The sequence below is a fragment of the Manis javanica genome, chromosome X, assembly GCF_040802235.1.
Source record: "Manis javanica isolate MJ-LG chromosome X, MJ_LKY, whole genome shotgun sequence".
NCBI lineage: Eukaryota > Metazoa > Chordata > Mammalia > Pholidota > Manidae > Manis > Manis javanica.
In genome coordinates this window covers 93342537-93359435 of record NC_133174.1, presented here as the reverse complement: position 1 = coordinate 93359435, position 16899 = coordinate 93342537, and the positions used below count along the sequence as shown (strand labels likewise).

The 16899-nt window shown below is 40.5% G+C and overlaps 2 protein-coding genes across 10 annotated transcripts in view; both read left to right on the top strand.

Moving 5' to 3' along the window:
• Nucleotides 1–2742: 2742 nt before the first annotated feature.
• Nucleotides 2743–16899, top strand: part of LOC108407670 (transcription elongation factor A protein-like 2) — a 63773-nt gene continuing 49616 nt past the window's right edge. For 4 of the 7 annotated variants that reach the window (XR_012127395.1, XR_012127397.1, XR_012127396.1 and 1 more), the window contains exons 1-3: nucleotides 2743–2889; nucleotides 3462–3532; nucleotides 3890–13326. Coding sequence is in view for 3 of the 7 variants with exons in the window: in XM_017677190.3 (XP_017532679.1) it covers nucleotides 3912–4667 (756 nt within the window). In the remaining 4 variants the exon portion in view is untranslated. Of the gene's footprint in view, nucleotides 2961–3461; nucleotides 3533–3889; nucleotides 13327–16899 lie in introns of those variants that run through there. The other 3 variants (XM_017677187.3, XM_017677189.3, XM_017677190.3) reach the window with 3 other exon arrangements.
• LOC108407667 (transcription elongation factor A protein-like 3) lies at nucleotides 13187–15087 on the top strand. Of its 3 annotated transcripts, none has more exons than XM_037008528.2 (3): nucleotides 13187–13326; nucleotides 13706–13901; nucleotides 14229–15087. In XM_037008528.2, exon 3 carries the CDS (start codon nucleotides 14269–14271, stop codon nucleotides 14833–14835), a length of 567 nt encoding a protein of 188 aa, XP_036864423.2. In that variant the 5' UTR covers nucleotides 13187–13326; nucleotides 13706–13901; nucleotides 14229–14268; the 3' UTR covers nucleotides 14836–15087. The 3 variants fall into 3 exon arrangements, with proteins under 3 accessions (XP_036864423.2, XP_036864425.2, XP_036864426.2); XM_037008530.2 differs by having other exon boundaries at nucleotides 13189–13326; nucleotides 13832–13901; XM_037008531.2 differs by lacking the exon at nucleotides 13706–13901 and having other exon boundaries at nucleotides 13193–13326.

Here is a 16899-nt window from a genome sequence, read left to right as displayed (position 1 = left end):
ATTCTATGGGTTGTCTTTTCACTTTCTTAATGGTGTACTTTGAATCACAAAAGTTTTACATTTTGATGAAGTCCTGTTTATCTATATTTCTTTTGTTGCTTGAGCTCTTGGTGTCATACCTAAGAAACCATTGCCTAATCCAAGGTCATGAAGAATTACACCTATATTTTCTTCTAAGAGTTTAGTAGTTTTAGCTCTTACATTTAGGACTTTGATTTATTTTGAGTTGTTTGTATATTCTGTGAGGTGGAAGTTCAAAGTCACTTTTTGCACGTGGAAAGCTAGTTGTGTTAGCATCATTTGTTGAAAAGACCATTATTTCACCATTGAATTTTCTTGACACTGATTGAAAATCAATTGACTGTAAGTGTGAGGGTTTATCTCTAGACTGAATTCTATATGTCTATATGTCCTTATGCAAGTACCACAAAATCTTGATTCCTGAAGCTTTATAGTAAGTTTTGAAATCTCGAAGTTTTGAAATCTCATCCTTCTTTTTCAAGATTATTTTGTCTGTTCCGGGTTTCTTGAATTTCTGTATGAATTTTGGGATAAGCTTGTCCATTTCTATAAAGAAGGCAGCTGAGATTTTGATATATACTGTGTTGAATTGTAGATTAATTTAAGAAATGTTGCTCATCTTAACAATATTAAATCTTCCAATCTGTGAACATAGGGTGTCTTTCCATTTATTTATATATTTTTAATTTTCTTTTAAATATCTTTAATTTGCTCATGTTGATGCTGTTTTAAAGGGAATTGTTTTCTTACTTTCCTGTTCAAATTGTTTATTGCTAGCATATAGAAATACATTGGTCTTTGTATATCGATCCTATATCCTGCACATTGCTGAACTCGTTTACTAGTTCTCATAATTATTTAGTGAATTCTTGGAATTTTCTATATTCAAGATCATATCATCCTCAGAGATGGTTTTACATCTTTCCTTACAATCTAATGTCTTTTATTTCATTATTCTTACCTACTTGGAAAATAATTTGATTGTATGTCAGAAAATAAGAATCTTCATTTTCCTTTAATCAAATTTAAAACTAATTATACAAATATAATATCCATAATAACCTATTTTTTATGACTGACCAGAAATAGTTTCTTATCACATAGTAAAATCTTTTACACTTGGATGCATTAGTGGGCTTTCTTTCTTTTATTCCTCCTACTATGCTTATTCCAGTATATGACACTGAGTTAATACTGTAGCTTTATAAATCATTCTGTTTCTTTGAAGCATGAGTTCCTCCATCAGGTCTAAATAAAATCCACACCAGGTAAGGTAGCTAACACAGTTCCTAGCACATACGCGGCATTCTGTAGACGGGAATACCACCATATCCTATCATTATCCTTTGTGTCCCACCACCCATGGTAATTTGATATTATGGAGTTTGTAGCTTATTTTTAGTGTGTATTAAGCACCCAACATACAAGAGTTAATTATTTTTCTAAATCAAACATCCAAAGATAACCAGGATAAACAAATGTAGTAAGATTATGCAACTAAATCTGTACTGATTAACAATTGTTATGTCCCATTATAAACAAAGCCTACACAATCACTACTGTAGCCCCAGTTGCAGCAAAAACAAATGCATAATAAACAATTGTTATGGGAATTATTAAAACATAATGTTTTCAAACATGTATTTTATCATTTTATTATTTCTGTGGGTAAATGTTGAAAGTAGAATTACTGAGACAAAGTATCAAATATTTATTTTTAAACAATTCATAAAGATGCCCCTCAGAAAATTTTTATCAGTACACTCAACAAGAGCAGGGAAGAGTCCATGTGTCCCCAGTCCCTCACGAGATCTGGTACACGTTTTTATGTAATCAAATCTATCAACGTTTTCCTTCTTTATCTCTTTGTTATTATATTTTCAAAGGTCTTCCACAGAAAAAGCTTAAGTGGAAACGGAGGCTACTTATTCAGAGTTTGTTGTAACAAGGGAGTCAGCCATCACTTGTGTTTGGCATAAACATAAAGGCAGGGAAGTTGGAAAGTTTCAGGGTGGAAAAAAAAGGGAAGACTTCAGGTATTCAGTGATTAGAGGTTGTCGGTTGGCATGGAGAGAAGCTGGGGGCAGGGTAACCAGAGGCCAGATATTTAATGTGATTGCTTTGGGGAACATATTTTACTTTCTCTAGTTGGTATTGGCGCAAAAAATACAGAGGCTGTCAGTCACTGATCAAGTTGTTAAGATTGCGGCAGAGGCTGTGGTTCGGTTTCCTGGGTTGCTTGCTACAAGACTGTGGGTCACAGTTCTATTGTCACATATGGTGTGGTCCTTGTCCGTTGAATTTTCAGTCGCTCACTTCAAAAAAACCGTTCTTTTATTCTGCTTAATTTCATTTTTAGATCTAAACATTTAAATCATTAGAAAAATTGTGCACGTCAGGAAAAAGGGACGATTTCATTTTGAGGGGAATATTTATCCTAATTTTTTGTAAAGTGCAATATTCTACTCTTTGTACGATATTAAAGTTCACATTCACAGGATTTCTTTGGGAGGATCTACGTTCTTTCAATGGAATTTAAGAGCAACGTTGTCAAGACTCTTCCCCCCGGGCCGCCCAACCCATTAAAAAAAAGCCTCTGCGGTTTCTTCATTAAAAATCTTCCGCCAACTACTTAATAAAAGGAGGGGCGCGAAAGGGCCCAGAAAAGTGAGTGGGGACTGCAGGACAGAGGTGGTGTGTAGGCAGGCCCCGGCCGGCTAGTGGGCGGGGCGAGATCGGTTGACGTGGCGACCACCTGACCTCCCGGGCGCAGTAGTGGGCACCAGTTCGCGTCACGGTTGCGCTCTTTCCCTGCGGCCGGACCGGGAGCTGTCTGTGAGCTCTAATTGTTGTCCCAGGTTCTTTCAGGTCAGTGTGAGGGCCTTCGTTGCTGCCCGCAGAGCACTGAACCGGGGAGGAGGAACACGGAAAGCACAAAGGTTGGGAATGGGGGTCCGGGTAGAGGGAGGCTGGCCCAGTGTAGCAAGAGATGGCGGTGAGAAAATGGCTAAGGGGAGCAAACGGCCAGCAGCAGAGGGTGGGGCAAGCGGACACCCCAAGTACCCTTGTCCCCTTTCTCCACACCTCCTCCTTTCTGCCCTCCGTCCATTTTGGAGCGGGAGATGGTGAGCTGGGGGTCAGGCACTCAGCACTGAGACAATGGAAATAAACCCTCTCCACCGCTCCGTGCAAATGAGAAAACAAAATTGACCTCGAAGGTGGGTAGGCTTGTTGCCTCCGGGCAGAAGGGCGCGGAGGTCCAAAATTAGTTTGGAAAACATGCTGGTCTGGTGCCTGGGGCGTGAAAAGAAATGGCGGCTGGGGTGCGGAGCGGAGTTGGGGGGTGCGGGAAACGTTGGATGAGGAGGGACAGGGAATCAGGACAGGGACCCGGTGCTGGTGCCCCCACCGAAAGCCCCGCCCCTATCTCCTGTCTGCAGATCTGCGTGTCTGTTGTTCCCTGCACGGCTAGGCTAGAAAAGGAGGAGGACCCTGTCCAGAATTACCCCAGGTCAGTGAAGGAAAGGGGTTGCTGGTAAGGGACCCAGAGTAATGGGGAGTGTAGAAAGCAAGGGCTGGGCAGAATTTGGGTCCCCGGTGCCCACCAACCAACACATTTCCACTACAGCATGCCTCGCTGAACAGAGAGAAAATGGCAGGGCCTGTTAGAGAATTGGTTGGTTCAAGTATGTGGGAGGGATGATGGGGGAAATGGTGGGCAGAAGGCACACTTTGGAGTACAGTCCAGGTCTGGGAAACCCTGATCAGAGAGGAGGTGGGACCTGCATTCCACTCCCAAGCCTTCAGTCACCCTGGTCTCCTCTTTTGTCTTCTCTTCCTCCCCACCCAACCCCATCCCCCATGACAGGAAAAGGAGGGGAAATCTGAACATGGAAAAACTTTGCAATGAAAATGAAAGAATGCCTGAGAACCAAGAAAAGGTGGAAAACAAAGAACAGCCACAGGATGCAGGAAAGCCAGAAGTAGATTGTACCCAGGAAGACAAGGAAAAGTTACAAAATGAGGGAAATACAGATGACATGGGAAATACAGAAGCTGAGGAAGTGCTAAAGGAGAAGGAAAAGCCAGAGAGTGCAGCAAACCTAAAAGAAGAAGGAAAGCCAGAGAATGAGGGAGAGCCACACAGTGAGAAAAAGCCAGTGATCCAGAGAAAGTCAGTGATCCAGGGAAAGCCAGTGAGCAAGGAAAAGCCAAAAGAAGGAAAACAAATCAATGAGGGAAAGGCAAACAAAGGAAGGCTAGTGAGCGAGGGAAAGGCAGAGAGCCAAGGAAAGCTAAAAGAAGAGGAGCAGCCGGCCAGTGAACCGAGGGCTGCAGCAAAGCGCCCAGCTGGGAGTGATGTACCCAGGACAGCCAAAAGAAAAACCAACAAGGGCCTGACTCAGTGCCTCAAAGAATATAAGGAGGCCATACATGATATGCATTTGAGCAATGAGGAGATGATAAGAGAGTTTGATGAGATGGCTAGGGTGGAGGACGAGGTGAAGAAAACCAGACAGAAATTGGGGGGGTTTATGTGGATGCAAAGAAGTTTACAGGACCCCTTCTACCCGAGGGGCCCCAGGGAACTCAGGGGTGGCTGCAGGGCCCCACAAAGGGGCTTTGAAGACATTCCTTTTGTGTAGTGCCCCTCTGAGGCATTTGCCAGGCACTGTGCCGTGACCTTATACTAATACTTCACTTTAGGTGTCACTATTTTATTACCCAGCTGCAGCCCTCTTAAAAGTTTCACTAGCATATTTTCATCTATTGCATGGCAAAATATTTATGGTGCATTGTAAAATTAAAAAGAAAACGGTTTGCAGAATCATATAGATGGCATCAGTCCGTTTTATAAAACTACAAAGATAGTTACCTTGTGATCTGTGTACAGAAAAGACTCGGAAAGCTGTGTCCATGAAAAGATTAATAGTGGTTATGTGTGGGTGATTTTTTCTGTTCTTTTTTCATCATATGTTTTCTCCTAAAAAACAGATTCCATTTTTCGTAAGAACATTGAAAGATAAAAATAGGAAAAGATTATATATCAAGCAACCAAAAGAACTGTTCAGTGAATTTATAAAGGCTGTGGAGACATTTTAAATTCTTGGCATCAGGATATAAAATGATGCATAAAACTCAATTTTACCTTGGGGACTCAAAGCTGGAGAAGTCAACCCGGAAGTTATTACAGATCCATTGCTGTAAGGGACAGTCTTGTCATCTGGGACGCAGGGATAAAATTTGCCTTCCAGGGCAGTGGAGAAGGTATGAGGTACTGAGTATGTGAGGTGTGCTGGGCTGGCTCCCACCCTCTCCCCTGCACTTGCAGACGAGAACCCTGTCAGATGTTTGGGGAGGGCTGAGGGAGGTCTCACATGTGTCTAGGAATAAGTCCAGATAGCTGAAAGGTGGGTGCCACTCTCCCCTGGTAATACCATGTCTGATGGACACTGTGCCTCTTAATGGGCCCTACACCTTCCTAAGAACCCCTCTGCTACTGCTGGGTGGAGGCCATGAGGGACTAAAGCAACACGGTATCAACAGAAGGGTGGAGAATACCCACAGTAGAGTTTCCCTAACTCAAATGGGTAGTACCCAATTGTCACTTGGGCCTTTATGTTTTATAAAGTTCTTACAAAACACTTTTTCTTGGTTTGTGTGTGTTTTTGCATACAGCCATCTCCAATGGCTTTAAGACTAGAGATTGAGCCAGGAGAAAAATCTGAGTGACCAGAAGCTGCGTTATTCTCACCCGTTAATCTCTTGTCTGCTGACATGTTTTTCTTAGAAGTTGTCTCCCAGGAAATTCTTGTTAAGCCCCGCCTTACCGTTTCAACAGACTCATCTACCTATGGGATTCTTTTTTCCTGGCTCTTCATTAGCCTTTTATTTGCTTACAGTGTTTTTTTAAATAAACTCATTTTAGGACAGTTGTAGATTTACAGAATTAATGCAACAGTAGTTCAGAGTTTCTATATACCCCATACCCAAATTCCCCTATAATTAATATTTTACATTAGGATGGTGCATTTGTTACAGTGAACCAATATCAATAATATTATTTACCAAAGTACATACTTGATTCAGATTTCCTCAGTTTTTCTCTAATGTCATTTTTTCTCTTCCAGGGTCCCATCCAGGTCACCACCTTACATTTAATCTCATGTTTCCTTAGGCTTCTCTTGGCAATGACAGTCTCTCAGACATGCCCTGTTTTTGATGCCCTTGACACTTTTGAGAAGTACTGATCAGGTGTTTTATATAATGTCCCACAATTTTGGTTTGCTTGATTTTTTTTTCTTATTACACAGGCATTAAATGCTTTCAGGAAGAGGACCACAGAGGTAAACTGTCATTCTTATCACATCATGTAAAGGATACATACTATCAGCATTACTTATCACTGTTGATGTTAACTTTGGTTACCTGGCTGAGGTAGTGTTTCAAGATTTTCCATGTAAATCTCCCTTTCCATACTGTAGTCTGTGGAAGAAAGTCATTCTGCACAGTCCACACTCAGGGAATAGTGTATGTTCCACTGCCTTGAGGGCAGAATATCTACAGATTTTTTGGAATTCTGCACAGGATATTAGACTTCCCCCCCATTTAATAATGTGTTCCATTTATATTAGTATACACATTATATTTATTTTATACTTTGGATTATAGTCTAATACTACTTCATATCTATTTTCTTTGCTCCCATTATTCCAACTTTGGCCTTTGGGAGATTTTTCAGTTGGCCCCTGTATCTATTTGACATAGACTCATCATTTGTGTGTGTGTGTGTGTGTGTTTAGCACTTTCTGGCACTACAAGATGCTGTAGTTATCTTAACACGTTTTCTGTCCAAGTAATAGAATCAGCCATTTCTCCAAGGAGCCTTGGTACCTTTAGTTGGAGAATAGTATTACAAATCAAGATCTGGGTGCTAAATCCCATTACTATTGGGATATTGCTTGCTCAGTTGACAAGAGCAAGGATATATATGGGTATATAATACCCCATGTGTGTGTGTGTATGCATCTTTGTGTATATATTTATATCTTGATTATGTATTTACATAGAGAAAAAATTTTGCCTTTAGTTTTACAGACTGCTCATTTCCAAAGTTACTATGTCAGCATCTTATTCCCTCATCCCTTTCAGTGAGGTTATTTCATACATTTGTAATACACTGAGCTTCTTATGCCATATTCTGCATTTGGGAGTGCTGTTATAAATGGAGTTTTCAAATTTCAAATTTCAATTGTTCATTGCTGGTATATAAGAAAGCAGTTGATTTTTGTATATTAATCTTACATCATTTGGCCTGGAGTTTCTCAGTGCTTTGGCATTTTCTACATAGACAATCATGTCATCTGCAAATACAGTTTTATTTCCTTCATTCCAATCTGTATACATTTTATTTCCATTTTTGTGTTACTGCACTATCTTGGGCTTCCAGTATGATGTTTTAATAAGAGCAGTGAGAGGACATCCGTGTCCTGTTCCTAATCTTAGGATGAAGTGTCCACTTTCTCAACATTAAGTATGATGTTAGTTGTAGGTTTCCTGTAATATTCTTTATCAAATTGAAGAAGTTCCCCTCTAATCCTGTTTTGAGAGCTTTTATTGTGAATGGATGTTGGATTCTTTCAAATACTTTTTAAGCATCAAATGATATGATCATAGGATTTTTCTTTAGTGTGTTAATGTTGTGGATTCTACTGATTGGTTTTCAAATGCTGAATCAGCCATGCATACGTAAGGTAAATACCACTTGTTAGGTGCATAATTTTTTATACATTGTTGTATTTGGTTTCCTAATATGTTCTTCAGGATTTTATGTCTGTTCATGAGGTGTAATTCATCTGTAATTCCTGTTCATGAAAGAGAATTCCTTTTCTTGTAATACTCTTTTGTCTGATTTTGAACTTAGGGTAATACTGGCCTCACAGAATGTGTCAAGTGTTCTCTTCACTTCTATTTTATAGAATATATTGTTGGTATTATTGGAGAATTGGTATTATTTCTTCCTTAAATGTTTGGTAGAATTCACTGGTGATTTGTAAATATCACTGGTAATCCTTAAATGTTTGGTAGAATTTGGTTCTAGTGATTTCTATCTTGGGAAGGATATTAATTATTAATTCAATTTATTTAATAGATATAGAGCTATTCAGGTTATCTTTTCCTCCTTGTAAGGAGTTTTAGTAGTTTGTATTATTCAAGAAATTGATTGATTTTTATGTAAGTTAACCAAATTTGTAGGCAGAGTTATTTGTGGTAGTCTCTCATTATCTTCTTACTGTTTGTGGGATCAGTCGTGTTAACACAACCCCAGTTTTATTGCTGATATTTTAACTTGGGTTTTCTTTTTTAATCTTGGTTACTCTGGCAAGAGATTTAACAATTTTATCTTTTTAAAGAACCAGCTTTTTTTTTCATTGATTTTTCTCTATTGTTTTCCTGCTTTCACTTTCATTGATTTCTTCTCTAATTGTTTAATTTGTTCTGCTTGCTCTAGTCTTTTTTTAAGGTATCATTGATATACAATCTTATGCTCAGGTTTCACCTGAGCAACATTGTGGTTACTACATGCTTTCTCTAGTCTTAAATGACTCTTCCTTCTTTAATTTCCTAAGGAGAATATTCAGGTTATTGATACTAGATCTTTCTTCTTTTCTCATATGCATTTAAGATGGAAACTTCCCTCTAAGCACTGTTTTTGCTACATCCCTCAAATTTTGATATATTGTATTTTCATTTAGTTCAAAATACTTTTACATTTTTCTTATTGAGGATTCTTTGACTCATGTATTATTTAGAAGTATGCTGTTTAATTTCCAAATTTTTGGGTTTTCCATTTATCTTTCTGTTACTGTTTTCTAGTTTAATTCCACTGAGAGCAGACTTTTATGATTTCTATCCTTTTAAATTTGTTAAGGTGCATTTTATGGTCCAGAATATGGACTTTCTTGGTGAATGGTCTCTGTAAGCTTGAAAAAAAATGTGTTCTTATAGGGGATGGAATGTTCTATACATGTCAGATCAAGTTGGTTGATAGTGTTGTTCAGGTGCACTATATATCCTTATTGATATTCTGCCTGCTTAAATCTGTCAATTACTGACTGGAGAACATTGGAGTCTGCAACTCTAATAATGGATTTGTCTGTTTCTCCTTTCAGTTCTATCAGTTTTTGTCTCATATTTTGACATTTCTGTTAGGTGCTTATATGTTTAGGATTATTGTGTACTTTTTTCAGAATTGATCTCTTTATCATTATGTAGTGCCTCTTTTTATCTCTGATAATTTTCCTTGTTCTGAAATCTGCTTTGTCTGAAATTATATAGCTACTCCAGCTTTCTTTTTTTGTCCAGCCCTCTTTTAATTAGTGTAGAATGATGTATATATCTTTTTCCATTGCTTTACTTTTAGCCTCTCAGTTTTTATACTTAAAGTGAGCTTCTTGTACACAACATGTAATTGTTTTTTTACCCACTTTGACAATTTCTCTTTAATTGGTATATTTAGACCATTCATATTTAAAACAATTTTTGATATATTTGGATCAATATCAACCATGTTTATAAGTTTTCTATTTGTTGCCAGAGACTTCTTTTTCTGCCTTCTCTAGTTTTAACTGAGTCTTTACATGATTCCATTTGTCTTCTCTCTTAGTGTATCAATTATATTTCTTTAAACAATTTTTTAGTGATTTCCCTCAAGTTTATAATATACATTTTAACTAAGATCACTTTCAAATATACTCTTACGCATCACTTATGTGTAGTTCAGCTACCTTATTAGAGTATTCATCATTTCATTTATCCATAATCTATAATCACTCAATACACTGTCATTATTACTTTAAAGTTTTACATCAATTAAGAATAAAAGATAAAAGGATTTTATTTTTATTTATTCCATTTCTAATGTACTTCCTTACATATAGATCTGAGTAGCTGACCTGTACCATTTTTATTCTGCCTGGAGAAAATCTTTCCACATTTCTTGAAGGGAAGATTTGCTGGTACTTCATTCTATCAGTTTTTGTTTGTCTGAGAAAGTCTTTATTTATCCTTCATTTTTGAAGGATGATTCTGCTGGATATAGAATTTTAGGTTGGTGCATTTTTTCCTTTAAATACTTTGAATATTTCTGTAGTTTTAGAGATTGCAGTGTTAACTTGTTCTGTCAAATTTATTTATTTTGAGGTTAATAAGTGCATACAAATTTTAAAATACCATGAAGTGACACTTATGTCTTTTAATCATTTTTCTCTGAAGTGTATTTTGTTATTAATTTAACTATAATGGTTTTCTGTTGGTTAGTGTTTTCATGTTACAATGTTTTCTGTACTTTTACTGTCAGTTTTTATGTATATTTCATAAGTCTTATAAACAATATATAGTTGGGTTTTTTCTACTCTCAAAATCTGTGTTTTAATTACCTCGTGTAAACGGTTTACATTTAATATACTTACTGATACTAATGGATGTAAGTCAACCATTCTACCAAGTTCCTTCTCTATGTCCCATCTGATTTATGTTAGTTTTCTCTTCTTTAGGATTATTTTCTTATTTTTGCCCTTCTATTGGCTTAGAAGTTTTATACCTGTTTACTCTTCCTTAATGGTTACCTGGCAAGTATAGCATACAGTGTTGATTTATCAAAGGCTAATACTAATTTATACTTTTACAGACTTCCCAGATAATGCCAGAACTTTAAATACTTTTACTCCAGCCCTCTTGACTCACATGTTATCTGTCAATATAAATTCACAAGATAATGTTATTGTTTTACAGAGTATTGATTTAAATTTAAATAGATACTCATCTTTGTAATTGCTGTTTATTCCCTTCTTCGTCTCTGGTCTTCTATCTGGGATAATTTTCCTGTTATCTGAAAAATGCCCTGTACTATTTAGTACTTCCTTTGGTTCATGCCTGTTGACAGCAAACTCTTCCTGTTTTTGTTATTTGGGTAGGTCTTTATTTCACCTTCATTTTTGAAGGGCCTTTCTGCTGGTTATCATTTTCTTGGTTGGCATTTATTTTCTTCCAAGACACTAAAGATACCATTCCACCATCTTCATGCTTCCATTGTTGCTGTTGAGAAGCCAGCAATCAGCCTCACTTTTGTTCCATGGAAGGCATACTCTATTTCTTCTGACTGCTTTTATGATTTTCTCTTTGTCTTTGATTCACTATTATGCATCTATGCATGCATTTCTTTTTATTTATCCTGTTTGGATTTGTTCGACTTCTTGGATCTATGCATGTCTTTCATCAGTTCTGAAGAATCATTAGCCATTGTATCTTCAAATGTTGCTTCTGAACAATTGTATTTCTTTTCTCCTTCTGGAACTCCAAGTAAAATGTGTTAGACTTTATCATACCCTCCCATCTATATTTTCCATCTTTTTGACTACCTGTGTGGCCTAAAGGATAGCTTCTCCTGAACATAATTTGTAGTTCTTTAATTCTGTCTTGCATTGCATCTAACCTACTAAAACCATCCATTGAGTTTCTAATTTCAGTTAAGTAGTTTTTAGTTTTAGAATTTCTTTTTTTTTTTAACTTCTGGTTTCTAGTTCCCTGTTGTAATTTTCAAGTTTGGATTTTATTTATCTGACTACATTAAGCATTGTGGTTTAATAGTTCTATCTGATAACTCAAATAATTCAAAGCAAATGGATCTATTTGTGTTGCCTGTTGTCTCTGTTGCTTCTTACTTATGATGTCTTTTTTCTTTCTGTTTCTGGTTATCTTTGTGTGGAGGCATTATACATGAACAATTGTTTGTTGAAGTATTTTCAGGCAAGGATGATAGAATCTTAAGAGATTTTATTTGTATTGGTCAGGCCCATAAGGGTGCTTCCCTTCTGGTACCATCATAATCTATGTTCAAAGATTGTTTACTGGTCCACCTAAATGTTGCAAAGTCAAGCTAAAAGACTGTGAGGGCTAGTTTATTTCCAGTTTATAAGTACTCTAAAAGTGAAACATTTGAGGTTTGCAGTGCCATATGGGTGATGGTTTCTTAGGAAACTCCACCCCTTTTAATGAAGATTGGGCTTTGATTTTTGTTATTCTAGTGCCAAGTTAGCCAGAGGTTCAACTCTGGCACAGGTTTATTTCTTAATTTTTATTCCTTACCTACAGATACCCTTAAGACAAATACAGTTAACCATATGTATTCTAAAAGAAAACGTGTGTGAATTCCTCTTTGACTGCATATAGGAAAAGAGTTCTTAACTATTAATCAAAATCTAGATGCAATTAAAGAAAAGTTTCATAAGTCTATTTTTTAAAAAGTGCATGGTGGAAATACATAAAAAAGTAAAAAAGCAAATAACAAACTAGAAATGACTATTTGCAACACATATAACAGATGAAGGCCAAATATAGTTACTGTAATAAAGAACACTTGAAAAATGAGGGAAGGACCAACAACCCAATAGAAAAATGTAGAAAAGATGTTAAACAATTCACAATGATATTGAAATTGTCATTAACCAGGAAGGCAAAATAAAATGCTATTGAGATACTATTCACCTACCATACTAGTGAGAATTTAGAAGTATATGTCACACATTATGTTGGAAAGGGTGTGGGGAAACAACCGCTGTCCTATATTGCTGGTGGAAAAAAAAAACAGGTCTGAGGCTCAGGGAATGGAAGAGCCTGGACAAGTAGATTTGTGAATCCTCTATGCTTAGCAGGAAATGAACAGATGTGACCCAGGGAGAGAAAACAAGTGGACTGGGAAGAGGGGAGGCCCAGCCACACCACTTAAAGGAGGCAAGGCAGCTTCCTGGCGGGCACTACCACCCCGGCTCTGGATTCACACTGAGCCGGTCTTGAAAGAGGGCTGTGGGGCTCAGGCTGAGGGCTCTTGGGGAAGTCGGGTACCCTCCCTGTGACCACACAGGCGATCCTGGGCATCTCGGAGGGATGCTGTGAGCGGAGCAGAGAGGCGGGTAAAGCACCTGCGGTCGGGAAGCCACCCCGCTCCCGCTCTCGGTGACTTGCCCTTTGCCACCCGTCCGCGGCTGCCAGGTCCCTCGGGAATGGGGGTGAGGGGGTGGGGCGGGGCGAGCTCGGGTGACGCGGCGCTCACGTGACCGGCCGGGCGCCGACGTGGGCAACAGCCCCCGCGCCCGCCCGCCCTGCGGTCCGGTCGGTGCGCCGTCCGCTCCCGTCTCCCGCGCGGTACCAGCTCCCTGAGCTGCTCGGGCGGTGGGTGAGCGGCGAGCGGGCTTCGACGAGCCCGAGGAGGTGCAGGCTGCCGCGGCCCCGCAGATCAGTGTGGAGGTGGGTGCTGCCGACGGCCCGGGGCAGGGGCAGGGGCAGGGACGGGGGTGGGGTGGGTGCGGGTAGGGGCCCGGGGCGGCGGCGCGGGATCCGGGGTCCCCGAGGCTGGTGAGGAGGGGGACGCGGGCAGGTGGGGGTGGGCCGCCACCTCGACCCCCCTCTTCTGCGCCCTCCATCCTTTCGCGAACTTGAAATGAGCGGGGGTGGGGCGGGAGCCTGCAGTGCGACAGTGAAATGTAGACAGCCTGGAAATAAGCCCCTCTCGTGCTCCGCACCCCGAGGAGTCGGTGACCTCCGCGCAAATGGGGGTGGGGGCGGGTTGCCCGCAGGGTTGGGGGGACACAGAGACCCAACCAGTTTGGAATGCAACCTGGTCTAGCGCCCAGGGCCTGGAAAGTAATGGCGCCTGGGATTCGGGAGAAGGAGCCGCGGACAAGGAGGGCCCGTGCTCAGGAAAGGGGACGTCAGTCTGCTGGGCTCGCAGCCCCTGCCCGTCTGTCTGCAGGTCTGCATGTCAGTTCCTAGCACTCTGCAAGGCTAGAACAGGAGGAGGAACCTGTCCAGAATTCCTGCAGGTCAGTGAAAGGGGGCATCACGGCTTGGGAAGAATTTGAAGGTCCTACTGCCCGTCTGGCCACCACATGTATTGCATACGCACACGCACAAACGCACACACACACACATCACCACAATGAAGGATGGTACAGACAGTGGCAGGGCCTGCCAGGGAAGTGGTTGGCTCTTGTGGTAGGAGGGATGGTGGGGGAAAGGGTGGGTGGAAGGCCCACTTAGAGGCCAGGCCAAGTCAGGGGCACCTTGGCATGAGGGGAGATGGGGGTACTACCCGGACCTGCAGTCCACTCCCACACCCGCCTCCCTTGTCTCCTCTTTGTCTCCCCCAGTCTATCCTTCAGGACAGGAAAAGGAAGGGGAAATCTCAACATGGAAAACCTCTACAGTGACAACGAAGGAAAGCTGGAGAGCCAGGGAAAGCCTGAAGGTGAAGTAGAGGCTGAAGGTGACGGAAGTTCAGATGAGGAAGAAAGGCTGGAAGTGGGGAGGAAGCCAGGGCACGCGAGAAAGCTCCAGAACGAGGGACAGCCAGAAGATGAGGAGGAGCATGAAAAGCAGGGAAAGGCCGGAGATGAGGGAGAACCTCGTGGGGAGGCAAAGCCCACGAGTGGGCCGCGAGCCACCAAAAAGCGCCCGGCTGAAGATTATGTGCCCCGGAAAACCAAAAGAAAAACGGACAGGGGCACGGACGATTCCCCCAAGGACTATCAGGAGGATTTCCAGGAAAGACATCTGGGCAGTGAGGAGATGATGAGAGAATGCAGAGATGTGTCAAGGGCTCAGGAAGAGCTAAGGAAAAAACAGAAAATGGGCGGTTTGCACTGGATGCAAAGAGATGTACAGGATCCATTCACCCCAAGGGGCCAACGGGGAGTCAGGGAAATAAGGGGCGGAGGTAGGGGTCAAAGGGGTTTACATGATACCCCATATGTTTAATGACTGGGCCTTCAATTCTGATTTCTCTGATGAGAATATTGCTGACTCTGCTTTCCCTGGCAGGGACTTGCCAGGCTCTATGTGCTAAACCTTAAGGTGATAGACGTCACTCTTGTTACCAGCAACAACCTTTTGATCCAACTACAGTGCTCTCTGCCTTTCAGTGGGGGATTTTCACCCATGTGCATGGAAGAGATGTTCATGGTACACCGGAAAATAATAATAAAGAAAAGACCAGTTTTCAGAACCACATATACAGTATCAGCCCATTTTTGTAAAAATATAATGTGTTTGCATAACACATTTGTGCACAGAGAAAACTCTGAAAATATGTCCACTAAAAATTGGTCATATTTTTTTCCTGCATGGTAGCCAAAGAGAAGTACTCAAAACTGAGTCCAATCACCTGATGAGTAGGCACCTCCATGCCATTCCTCTGCAGGCGTGCTCATCCCCACGTGTTCACATAGTTATAACCATGTCAGCTGCCCCTCTGCATCCTCTGCTGTCCTATGGCTCCCACCATGTGTGATTTTTGTTTTTATCTGCTCACTCATCTATACTTTTTACTAAATGTTATAGATTATGTTTGTCATAATAATAACTAAAACCAAAAAACAATACATGATACATGATTGAACTATTCAGTGCTTATGAGGGCAATGAAGGCATTTAAAATACCTGTTGTCAGAATGTTCAATTATAGGTAAGACTCACATTACCTGTGGGACTCAAAGAGGAATCAACCTGGCAGTATAACAACAGATCCAATGCTGTAAGGGTCAGTCTTGCCATCTATGGAGGGAAAAAACTTGCCTCACACATTGCTGAGTGGATCAGATGAAATTGTATTCGAGCTATGATGGGCTGGCTCCTTTGTCATAAGACCCTAGACCCTGTCAGACACTCAGGAGGGCTGAAGGTAAGTCTCACCTGTGCCCAGGAACAAATCCAAGCAACTGAGAAGAGTGCCACCCTTCTCTGGATACTACCATATCTGCTAGGTACTCCTGTGCCTGTACCCTCTGCCTACAGCTATTGATAACGATGGGATTGTAGTGACAAAGCCCTTCTGATTGTCAATAATCCCCCAAAGGTCAAAGCCCATATTTGATGCCATAAGAGTGTGGATAAAGCCCCTATCACAACTAGAGTTGGACCTACACAGGTGGTACTGCCCCAGGGCTTCTCGGGACCCACTGTATTACACAGCTTTTAGCAAAGTGGTCATTAACACTTTTAGTTCTTTTTATATTTGCTTATACTTTCTCTTCATAGGACTCAGAGATCTTGGGTCTACTGGGGGCTGTGTCCTGAGACAATGGACCAGACAGTGTTGGTGATTTGAACTGCATACCACACCACAGTACCCAAGGGAAACCACATCTGAATTTTTTCTCTAAAAAGTCTCTGGCAGCGTACTATACAAAATCAAGGGACTTATCCACACATAACCACAGAGGGTTACACAACTGAGTTTCAAGCTGAAAATATTCCATCCCAGTCCAAACCAATTCCAACTGAAAAGAGTAATAGTGCTCTTAAAAATATTAAAAACTCAATGTTAGGCATTTTTATTTAACCTACCAGTATGTTCCTTTCTCAAAACAAAGACTTGTTCTTATCTTGATTTCCTTTACACTGTACTTGACACATATACTTAATAAATTATGATTGAATCAGGAGCCCTGAATTTGTAGAGATACACTGTTCATGGATTAAAAGTCTCAACAGTATTAATATAATAATTTAATAGTGATAATATGATAAAACTCTCCAAAATTGATCTTTCTGAATGCTGTCCCAATAGAAATCCCAGCAAACTGGGATTCTAAGTTACATGGAAAAGCAAAGGACATAGAATTGTCAAAATATTCTGAAAATGAAGAATAGAGTTGGAGAACTCACTGATTTCAAAACTATAAAGCTACAGTAATCAAGACTGTAGTATTGGCATAAGGATAGACAAATAGATCAATGGAAAAGACCAGACAGTCCAAAAATCAGCCAACAAGAATGTGGCCCACTCATAAAAAGATCCCAAAGTAATTAAATGGAGAAAGG